This window comes from Salminus brasiliensis, chromosome 4 (genome assembly GCF_030463535.1).
Source record: "Salminus brasiliensis chromosome 4, fSalBra1.hap2, whole genome shotgun sequence".
Taxonomy (NCBI): Eukaryota; Metazoa; Chordata; class Actinopteri; order Characiformes; family Bryconidae; genus Salminus; species Salminus brasiliensis.
In genome coordinates this window covers 45150995-45163324 of record NC_132881.1, presented here as the reverse complement: position 1 = coordinate 45163324, position 12330 = coordinate 45150995, and the positions used below count along the sequence as shown (strand labels likewise).

Sequence of the window (12330 nt, the reverse complement as noted above, 5' to 3'; positions counted from 1 at the left end):
GGTTTTATAATAGTTGAGTCCAAGTCAAGACCAAGGTTTTATAGTAATCAAGTGCAAGTAGAGACAAAGATTTCTAATAGTCAAGACCAAGGCTTTGTAGGAGTCGGGTCCACATCAAGTGTCCAGTCTAAAACCCAAGGCTTTTTTGTAGTCAAATCCGAGTGAAGACCAAGATTTTAGAGTAGTTGGGTCCAAGTCAAAACCCATATTTTATAGTAGTCCAGGTCAGGACCAAGGTTTTATAGTAGTCAAGTCCAAGTTGAGACAAAGATTTATAATAGTCAGGACCAAGGCTTTGTAGGAGTCGGTCCACATCAAGGCCAAAGCTTTTTAGTTGTCCAGTCCAAGCTGAGACCAAGGTTTTGAAAATCATCCAGTCTAAGTTAAACCCAAAGCTTTTTTGTAGACAACGCTTGAAGATCAACACTTTACAGTTTAAGTCAAGACTGAGGCTTTGTAGTCCAAGTAAAGACCGCAGTTTTATAGTAGTGGAATCTGAGTCCAGAGCAAGGTTTTATAGTAGTTGAGTCTAGGTCTGGACCAAAGCAGCTGGATAAATCAGTCATGATTAGTGGGCAGTTTGCGAGATGCTTAATGTTTACTCTCATTAATGAAAGAAACATGGCCTAATGTATGCAACCATCTGCTTACAGTACATTATCTTTGTCTGGCTTATTATTGATTAGATCAGTCTGATTTTCTCATTTTCTCATTTTCTCATTTTGCCTTTTTTAAAACAAACTCCTGATTTTTCGTGATTACTGGTCAAGATATTGTGTATTGACTCATATGATAGATAACAGCTCTACTGTAGTTTTGTGTCTATTGATAATCTATAACACCTTGAGGCCAAAAAAAATGTATGCACAGTCCTGTGCAAAGGTTTCAGCTATTTATCCATAAAACAAGAGATTTTCTACTGTACGAACTCCAGATCTCATCAGAACAGATAAAGCAGCTGAACATAAATCCAGTAAAAAGGAGAAACAAGAGCTTCTCATTCTGAAGAAAGTAGTGAGATCTTGTCGGTGAGCTAGTCTGAAGAACAGAGCTCGGTTCCTCCAGGTTTCTCCTAGACGCCCCCCAGTCCAGCCAGCACAGCGTGGAGGATGTGTTCACCTCCATCATCATCATCAGCAGCAGCTCACCTGATTTACCATCATTAAGCCCTGATTTACCACCAAACCAGGTGTTGATCTGAGGAGAACTCTAAATAATACTAGACTCCATGAGAGAGGAGAACTTTGGAGATGTTCTAATGATGATCACAGTGATGGAGAACCACCGCCACTTTCTGTAGGAGTGATCTTATTAGTGCTTATTCTAATAATAATGTTTTACATTGTAATTTACACAATTACCTAAACTTTTGCTCAGCAGTGTAACCAGAAAAATATCAGGGCTGCAGTTTCATGAGCTCAGGTCTAGCGATGCTGCTGGTACACAGCAGAGGAGAAATTAGCTAGTTTACATGTAGATGTATCTGTGAACTCTGTGGGGCAAACAGAGGAAAGTGATATACAGAGTCGTGCTTGGCAGAAAAATAAAAAATGTGGGGGTGTGGGTGCAGAAAAGTTGACCAGGTATCTTTAAATGCTTGGAGGGGGAGCATCAGACCACAAAGCACTACAGATGCAAAATATTATATTAGATAAAGGAACAGTACTTGATTATGTAATTACTATCATCCGTGCTTCCAGTTCTTCCTGGTCAGGGTCATGGTGGGTCTGGAGCCCACCTGGAATCATTGGGCCTAACACAGGAACATCCCCTGGACTGGGCACCAGTCCATTGCAGTCATTATGTAATGACTAGATAAGTAAAATACTGGTCCCTCGTCTTGGGCCCTGCTACCTAGCACAGATACTACACAGTAAACACCAAGGCCATGATCTGTCCCTGCGTATTGGATTGCATCAGTCAGCCATAACATTAAAACCACTGACAAGAGAAGTGAGTAACATTCAGTTATAGGAGGTTAAGAATTTGGATAAGAGCCAAATCGTGGGTCACAACATCTCCAAAACATCAGGCAGGTCTTGTGGGGTGTTTCCTATATGCAGTTTTCGGTACCATTCAAAAGTGCTCCAAGAAAGGTCAACCAGGGAACCAGCGACAAGGTCATGGGCCGGCCACGGCTTGTTGAAGTAGTCCGTCTAGGTCTGATCCCGAGAGCATAGACTTGTGGAGTCCAAGCCTCACCAGGTCAGAGCTGTTCTAGCGGCATCAGAGGCACCCGCTCAATATTAGGCAGGTGGTTTTAATGATATGGCTGAAAAAACGCCAACGAACGCGAGGCATTCTCTTTGGAATATTGCTTTTAGGAGTTTGGCAGCCCATCTTCATATCGGAGCAGGCTTCTTCAGGCCTCATGTGAAAGTCGTTATTGGGAAGCTGCTGCAGCTCTGTCCAACAACAACAGTGATTAGAGTGAGCTGCGATGAGTCAGCTGGAGATGTGTTGAATGGATTTGACGTGTGCAGTTAAGGAAATAGCCGTGCGCTGATTCACGCGCCTCTGGCCTGCATTTCTCCAGCTGCTGCTGCTGCTTGTGCTGCTGTTGTTGTTGATGTTGTCACGTTGACGCCGAGCTCCCTTACTGGAGGCCAACTCCTCTTATCCACCCCCCCAACCCTCCCCGTCCAGGACTGGGTCAGAAACGAGACCCCATTTCCATGAAACCGGACTCGGGGCATGGCTTAAGATGGACTGTTTGGAAGGAGACGCTCACACACATGTGCCACATGGAAGAATGCTAGAGCTGCAAATAGGGTGAAAAATACGACGATCTGCTTTCGTTCTGGTGATAAATTGTGTCAGTAAAAGCTTCCCCTCTGGAGTCCACTGGCAGTGTTTCCTGGTCCAGACAGGCCTGCTTTTGCTTTTTTAGCAATGCCTTACTTGCTGCCACTCCAGCCGTCCAACCTGGGCTACGCTGGGTTAGGCTGGGCTATCACACGAGCCGCTGACTCTCAGAAACTCGTCTTCTGATGCTGTTCCAGACCTGATTCCCAGAGTACGACACCAGGCTCCTGCAGATGGCGCTGCACGAGGAGGCTCGGGCTATGAATACCTGCAGGGTGCGTGACTGGATTCCTAGATTGAGGAGAGCTGGTACAGTGCAGTGAGTTAATGCCTATGGGTTTAAGATGTTACAAAAGCACACATTGGTGTCCAAATACTTTTGTCCATGTAGTATATATTGTGCTTAATATCAGCAAGGTTATGAACTAACAAGGTATTTCAAGGGCAATTCTGATTTCAGGTCAGCTATAAAAAAAAATTGTTGACATCAGTGTGGTCAGCTTTGTCAGCTAATAGGCCGTCTGAAGTGGGATTGGGCGCACCGGGCAGCGTATTGGGTGTTTTCCCATGGGGATATTCCCCTCGAAGTATCTGCTTAACGTTGGCACTGACAGCCTGAGCCCAGCGCCTCTCCACAGAATGACATAGCTGGCTAAAAGTAGACACTCGGGACACCCCCAACCACCATAACAAGGCTGGTGGCACACACGGAGTGGAGATGTCCGCAGCTACTGAAGCTGAAGACGTATGGTGGCTGGCTGTGAAATCGTGAATCGCAGCCGGATTTTCAGTTTGATACTTCAAGCAGCGATGTGAGCTCTCATGGATTTATCGCTGTGGATTTATAGCTGCTGATACAGTGGAACTGGCCACAATTCATGGTCAGAATTTAAGGCGTAAGACATTTCACAGCAATGAAGGGCATGAAAACGGCCGCATTATCTAAAGGGTCTGGGAGGAAGTGTGGGAAAGGCTCTTTGTTTAGCTGGGCTGTTTTTGGACGTGGTTGGAAATGGCCTCCTTTTTTCGGATTGGAGGGTAGAGACTTAAGTAAATGGAGTTAGGTGGCTTAAATAAATGAGAACATGCCAGTAATGAATTAAGTAAGTAAGAATAGGAGCCAGACACCATTCTGTAAATGACGGCAAGCTAATGCATAGCATTGTTAACCACATCAGCTTTTATTTGTCATACGCTATATGTCCAAATATTTGTGGACACCCCTTCTAATGAATGCATCTAGCTACTTTCCGTTGCACAAATTGCTGACATACATGTACAAATGCACACACACACACACATGTGGAGACGTACTGCCAATAGAATAGGACTCTCTGAAGCAGATAAACATAAGCCTAGAGGGGCTAGAGGGGTATACAGCCCCCCAACATTGAGCTGTGGAGCAGTGGAAGAACTGTGTCCAGTACCTTTGAGATTAGTTGGGGAGTTGGGGATGATGAGGTGGGGTGGTGATCATCATCATCCAACATCCTGACCTCACTAAGGCTCTTGTCGCTGAATGCAATCAAATCCTCACAGCAATGCTTCTCCAAAATCTTATAGAAATCTTTCTTACCTGGACAGTAGAGACAGTTACTCCAACAAAAGCAGGATTGACTCTTTTTTGAATACCCTTGATTTCAGCAGAAACCAAGAATGAGCAGGTGTCCCAATACTTTTGTCAATATAGTGAAGCTAAAATTTTTCTAGCTTAATAAAATAAAGACTTGCAACGTACTACAGTCACAGTTTTTACTAAACTGTTGCATTTAGATGAATTGCTCATATGGGCTATTAAGGTTATTTACTGGTTTTGGTCATTTGAGGTCCAATAAAAACCATGTATCTCCATTTTTGTCCATTTTGTTTAGTTGTCTCCATGGTTTGAACCCTGTAGCTGCTTCTGTACACTGCATAAGTAATTGTGGATGAATGGGCCAATAGAAATGCTCTAAATGACTTGGAATAAGCTCAGAAACACGTCTTCTGATGCTGTTCCAGACCTGATTCCCAGAGTACAACTTCAGGCTCCTGCAGATGGCGCTGCACGAGGAGGCTCGGGCTATGAATACCTGCGGGTGCGTGACTGGATTCCTAGATTGAGAAGAGCTGGTACAGTGCAGTGAGTTAATGCCTATGGGTTTAAGAACGGGATGTCACAAAAGCGTATGTTGCTGTCCCAATACTTTTGTCCTTTTGACTTTTATCAGCAAGGTTATGAACTACTAAGATATTTCAAGGTCAATTCTTATGTTACATTGACTTCCATTCAAAGTCAAGATCATTTTTGCCTTCTTGGTCATTTGCTGTCCAATAAAAACCATGTATCTCCATTTTTGTCCATTTGTTTTAGTTTCCTCCATGGTTTGAACCCTGTAGCTGCTTCTGTACACTACATAAGTAATTGTGGATGCATGGGCCAATATTAATGCTCTAAATGACTTAGAATAAGCTTTTATAATAATTGACTTCCATTCAAAGTCAAGATCATTTTTGCCTTCTGCTGTAAATCAAATCAAATCCTCACAGCAATGCTCCTCCAAAATCTAGTAGAAAGCCTTCTTCCCTGGAGAGAAGAGACAGTTACTCCAACAAAAGCAGGAGAAACCATGAATGAGCAGGCGTCCCAATACTTTTGTCAATATAGTGAATACGATTTTTCTAGCTTAATAAAATAAAGATGACAACGTACTACAGCCACAGCTTTTACTAAACTAAAAGTCACCGATTTAGAGAAACATGTTTTTCACTGGACAGCGACAGTATGTCAAGGTATTTAAGCCCACCCTCCCACCCTCACACACACACACACACACATTGTTATGGTCCCACAACTTAGGCCTACTTAAAGCCCCCCAGCCCAGAACATGATACCCTGGTGAACACCTGTAAGTCTCCAGTGTCCTCTTTCATCATTGATCAGTATATCCAGCCCTAATACTGAGAGACTGTGAGCCTAGGCTAGTAAGCCTGCATTAGCATCTGCCTTAAAAGACCTCAGACTGGCTGCTTCTCTCTGTGCAACCATTACAGTTTCGAGTTTTGTTGCATCGAGTTTCTGAGTGTAATTTAGCGCAGTAATGGCAGCGTGCTGATGGTGGGCAGTGCTGGAAGTGGCCAAGCAGAACCGGTGTGTGGAGTTTAATTAAAACAACGGATGTAGCGTGACGCGCTCTGGCCCATCCAGTAATGCAGTGGCCTCTAAACACTCACAGGTGAGTAGCAGGTCATTGCAGAGGTATTCTATTAACTATAATATGAGTGTGTGTGTGTGTGTGTGTGTGTGTGTGTGTGTGTGTGTGTGTGGTACCCTCATGTACATCCTGTAGATTCAACCCCTGGAGTGGAAGATGTAACAGGGTGGTATGCACTTTTAGGGACACGCCCACAAAGCGTGTAGAAGGCCCTAAAATACCCTACATGGACAAAAGTATTGGGACACCACCTCATTCAATGTTTTGTCCGGCTTTTGTTGGAGTAACTGTCTCTACTGTCCGGGGAAGAAGGCTTTCTGCTAGATTTTCTTTACTAGAGCATTGCTGTGAGGATTTGATTGTATTCAGAGGCAAGAGCGTCAGTAAGGGGAAGGATGTTGGATGATCACCAACCCACCTCATTATCCGCGACTCACTAACTCATCCCAAAACTATTCCAGAGAATACAGTAGTTCCACTGCTCCACAGCTCAATGCTGGGGGGCTTTATACCCCTCTAACCCACGCCTGGCATTAGTAGGCATGGTGCCAAGAGGTCCATAGCTTATCTGGTCCAGAGGGGTCTGTTTGATTGGCAGTACTTCTCTACAGGGGTAGAGAAGCTGTTGTGTGTGTGTGTGTGTGCGTGTGTGCATTTGCACATCTTTCTCTGCAATTGCAGTAATTGAATGCATTTATTAGAAAGGGTGTCCACAAACATTTGGACATGTAGTAGAAAGCCATCCCTGGACAGCAGAGAGAGAGTTTTGAAAGACTATGTAGCACAGTTGGCTTGAGAAATTGGCTTGAGCTACTAAACACACACACATACATACACACACAATGCACAACAACTGACACAGTCACTTGTAAACAAACCGTTACACACACACACACACACACACGTCTCACACACAGACACATAGTAAACACGCGACCCGTTTGAACGCGCCTCTGTTCAGGCAATGATTAACAGGATTCGTGGGCCGCCGCAGCCAGTGGGTGGACAGGGTCAGGAGGTGTGTGAGCAGATTTCAGGTCCGATCTGCATGTGTGTGTTTGAGCCATGGAAAAGGCGGCAGGCGGAGGAAGAGGAGGAGGAGGAGGAGGGGTTGTGTTGTATTTCCTGTGTCGCAGTTTACTGTTTTTTAGAGCAAGAAAAATGGGCTTATGTAACGGGTCATGTGACGGAGCCAGAAATAGTGGCGGAGCTACAGCTGCCATTGCTCCTCCGAGCTGATCCTGGGCTTTCTGGCAGCTTCCCCCCAGCCTCAGCACATGCTATACACACAGCCAAGAAGCACCAAATAGGCGCCAAAATTGCCAAAAACACCCTCGCTCTGTCTGGCTGTACCGAACCTCGCTGAACAGTGAGACACGGCGGCCTGCTGGGAGACCCGAGCTTAGCCGACAGGACGGGGGGTCTGAGGAAGTTGTTAGAGCACAGAGATGAACTCTAATAATGTAGGAGAGATGAGGGGGGGGGGGTAGATACACACATACGGACAAAAGTATTGGGACACCTGCTCATTTATTTATTCCTCTGTGCGTTTCTCCTGCTTTTGTTGGAGTAGCTGTCTCTACTGTCCAGGGAAGAAGGCCTTCTACTAGATTTTGGAGAGTGGAGCAGTGCTGTGAGGATTTGATTGCATTCAGCCACAATAGCGTTAGTGAGGTCAGGATATTGGATGATCACCACCCCACCTCATACCAGACTCCCCAACTCATCCCATCCAAAAGTATTGGATGGAGCTCCACCATCATTCCATAGAACACACACAGCTCAATGCTGGGGGGCTTTCTACCCCTCTAGCCCACGCCTGGCATTATTAGGCTGCATGGTGCCAATAGGTTCATCATGTTTATCTGCTCCAGAGAGTCCTATTCTATTGGCAGTACTTCTCTAGCAGGGACTAGACAAGCTGAGTGTGTGCATTTGCACATCTGTGTCAGCAATGGGTGCAATCTAAAGTAGCTGAACGCATTCATTAGAAGGAGTGTCCACAAACATTTGGACATATAGTGAGCTTATGTGAGTGAGCTGAAGTGAGAGTGAGTTGTAAGAGAGCAAGAGAGTACATAAGACACATGCGCGCACACACACACACACATACACCCACACACTCTCTCACATACACAGTGTGTGTCCCCAATGCATGTGTGTGACCCTGCGGTGCAGCGTTAGGGTCTTGTGGAGTGTGTGAGAGTGTGTGAGAGTGAGTGTGAGTGTGGGTGTGGGACTCAGTGGAGCAGAATGGTTCTGAGAGGAGACTCACTCAGATCACTGCAGCCTCACACAGCAACACACCCTCTCACCCACACACACACACACACACACACAGAACCTTACAGTCCTGAATGTGGCATATTTACAGTGAGCGAAGTACGGAGCGTGAAGTCATCCAACGTCCTTGACTCAAAGGTCAGTCTTTACCACTGACCAGAGAAAAGAGGTCCACTGCTTTCCAGGAACCTGTGAAAGTGATTTGTTATAAAAGCTCTGGAAAAGCTGCCGTTTTTATGCAGATGCGCAAAAATAATCCATCATTTGATTTTTATGAATTCTCTAATTATCATTATCATCATTATTCACTGGGGGGAAATAAATAACTAAATGGAATATATATATATATATATTCTGATTCATCTGTCTAAAGCACAGTCCTGGTCTTTGTCTGGGTGAACTCTGGGTGAAGTCTATAATATATCTATATATATCTATATATCTAATATATCTATATATCTATATATATATTCTATATAAAAATATATAGAAATATTATCGACTTCACCCAGAGTATATATATTAGACAGCGGGGGTTTCCTTCTTGCACACCTCCCATTAAAATCACATTTTTTATTATTATTTATTGATCTTTTTAATAAAATTAATTTGATTAAAAAATGTTTATTTTAATAATTGTACATTTTAAGTACAATAATTTAAAAACATATATAATCATTTCATAATAATAATTTATAAAAATAAAAGTATTTCTTTTATAACAATAAAAAAGATCCTCCTTGCACACCTCCCATTCAAATCACATATTTAAATTTATATTTCTATGCAATATTTATTTATTTAATTCATTTTTTAATTTTTAATTTTTTTCCCTTAATCTCTGTTTGGTACGACCAATTCTATGGTAGTGATCACACACACATCCTACTAAACTAGGAGCAGTGAGCACACACACACACACACAGAGCACTGGGCAGCCAACTCCAGCGCCCGGGGAGCAGAGAGGGTGAAGGGCCTTGCTCAAGGGCCTAACAGTGGCAGCTTGCCGAGCCCGGGTATCGAACCAACAACCCTGTCATCAATAACCCGGAGCTCTAACCTCCTAAATAGTTAAATATGTTAGATTTTCATCAACTTTTCCCAAGACTTGATGCTGTTTGGTTAGTCTGTATGACTGCAATCACTGAAATGCCTCATCTTATTGAGCTAGCATCTACAGTCTGCTTTCAGCTGCTTAGGAGTCCCACAGGGTTCTATTTTAGGGCCTATGAAACTGATGTAATTTTGACAGTAATATAGCTCTGAGTGAAGAACCGAAGAGTGTGTTTACATACGGGGTCTAAAAGAAACGTAAAGATGTAAAAAATCAACTCACTCTCTCTCTCTCTCTCTCTCTCTCGCTGTCTCGCTCTCTCTTTTGCAGGTCAGCACAACTACCTTTGCGCTGGGAGGAACGACTGTATCATTGACAAAATCCGACGGAAAAACTGTCCAGCCTGCCGAGTACGGAAGTGTCTCCAGGCGGGGATGAATTTGGGAGGTAAACTGCTACTCTGCTACTTACAGCAAACAATAAACCTCTGTAAAGCTGCTTATTACAGACTACCAGGGAAACCCCAGGCAGAAAAACCTCTGCCCTCACGTGAGTCGAACGCGGCGCTGCGCTCGGTAAACAAGCAATATCTGCACATTAGCCAGAGTTTAAAAACAAGGGTAGCTCGCTAATGACTCGGCAGCGCTGGCTGCTGTGCTGTTAAATCATTACTGCATGCAGAGCGAGAACAGAGAGCGCGCATGGAGAAGACGGAGGGACGCTGCTGTTTCGCTAAGAGGCTGAAGAACAGAGGTTATATGAGGAACCAGCATCTGTTGAGCTCCAAACAGAGATATATAGTAAGGAAGCAGAAGTATTTCACTACTGTACTTAAGTACTAAAATACTGTATCTGTACTTTACTACATTTTCTGGATGAGTTTAATACTTTTACTCCGTTATATTGTTTATGAGCTGCATCGTTACTCGTTACAATTATAAAAACAATACGAATCATTTCAAACCCACATTATCACCTCCAGAGCGCTAGATAGCGCCATCACCGGGTTCGATGAAGCCGCCTCAACATTGAGCAGAACAGGCGATCAGGCCGTGAGCGAGCATGCTGCCGTTCTTCCTCTGAGGACACTAACGCTAGAGCTCTGTTAGTTTATCTCCAGATGGAAGAAGAAGAAGAACCACCAGAAGAACCACCTCCATCATCTTCACCTCCTGCAAATACTCGTATGTGCTGAATGGGCTGAGATCTTTCAGCTGTAGTTGAGTTTACAGAGAGTGAAGCTCAGGGGTTTGAGCTGCTCTCCTCACTGGTTCTACAGATGAAGCTCTTGTATGTGGCGGGTCGAGTCAGGTCTGCTCAGCTCTCTCTCTCTTTTGGGCGAGTTTGTTTAGAGAGTGAACTGAAGACTCGTGTTCATGAACTCTGTCTTCTACAGTCCTGTCCTTCTACTACAGACAGAGGAACTGAGACAGTGCTTAAGTCTGAGCATCTGAACTAATATAAACACTGATACCCAAACTTTTGACTGCTTTCTGTAAGAACTACAGAACACAGTACTGTACGTTTACTTTCAGTACTTAATGAGTACTTTTTAGAATACTAAACTACTTGCAGTATTTAAGTACAGGAAATGTTGAATACTTTAGTATTTCTACTAAAGTCTGGAGCTTGAAGTCACGTCTACTTCTACTCAAGTCACTTTTCTGATAGAGCTCCTGTACTTTTACTCAGGTCTGGGCTCTAGTACTTTATACACGTCTGGCTCCAAAGCCAAACTGTCAGGTCAGACTGATTACGTGAGAAGAAGACACAACAGCGGAAGATTCGAATGAAGCCAGATGGTAATGGAAGCTGGATTAGTCTGGAATTTGTGTCATATTGCGTTAAAGCGATATTATAAGAAACCTGACCGAAGATCATACATCATCACTTACTAATAATAACACTTGCGTAACTTTTCTGAAATGCCGGACAAACAGGAAATGACATGTAAGAATGAGTTTCAGTATGTAACGCACAACCTGAGAGCTGGTCAGAGACTTAGATTGTCGCTGTCACACGAAAATAAACTTGTATTGTGGTCGTTTTTCACTTAGCAGTTCATTTCATGGTGAACGGACCAATAGAAATGCTCCATAAATGACTTACATTGACTTCCATTGAAAGCTAAGAAGGTTTTTTTCCTATTTGCTATCTTCCAAATTACTATTTTGGAGATAGAAGGTATACACTCTATATGGACAAAAGTATTGGGACACCTCCTAAAATTTATAGTCCCATTGCCATCAGCTGTGAGAGGTATTATTATTGAACAGTGGAAGAGTTTAGGAGGAACAGCTCACAGAGAGCAGCTCAGCCACCGAGTGTCTGTCAGACCATGTAAAGTTACAGAGCGGGGTCAGGGCCGAGTGCTGAGCTCAGCGCAGAGTGCAGAAAAGCCTCCAACTGACTCAGTAACTGCAGCAGAGCTCCAGACCTGCTGCTGCTGGTAGAGCTTAGAGCAAATGCCTATGGGTTTAGAATGGGAGGTCGTAAAAGCATATGAAGGTGTCCCAATACTATTGTCCATATATATATATATAGGTTAGTCATATCAGCACCTGCCTAATAGTAGGAATAAGCATATTTAGTTTGGATGACACTAGCGTGAGGAAGATGTTCAGTATAGAGGTTAGGTGCTCCACAGTGGTACACCAATTGCTCTGTACCACTCTGGCATATATATATATATATATATATATTAAAGACGTCATCGGCTTTAGTATTAGTATTAGTATAGTAATAGTATTAGTACTATTAGTATACAGTATATTTTATAACTGTTAGTTACAGATAATATAATCATCTACAAAGCATCTACAGGACGGGCAAGGTCGTGACAGGGTCAGGGTTGGTTTAGATCCATGTGTCCTACACAGCTCACAACTTGAAGGATCTGCTGCTAACGTCATGGTGCCAAATACCACAGGACGTCAGACTTCAGAGGGGACCTACAAAATAATAGACAGGTGGTTTTAATGTTATGGCTGATTT

At 43.6% G+C, this 12330-nt stretch overlaps 1 protein-coding gene across 4 annotated transcripts in view; it reads left to right on the top strand.

The window, feature by feature from the left end:
* Positions 1 to 12330, top strand: part of nr3c2 (nuclear receptor subfamily 3, group C, member 2) — a 165515-nt gene that overhangs the window by 110454 nt on the left and 42731 nt on the right. For all 4 annotated transcript variants that reach the window (XM_072678558.1, XM_072678557.1, XM_072678555.1 and 1 more), the window contains exon 4: positions 9667 to 9783. In XM_072678558.1, coding sequence (XP_072534659.1) covers positions 9667 to 9783 — 117 coding nt within the window. The remainder of the gene's footprint in view (positions 1 to 9666; positions 9784 to 12330) is intronic.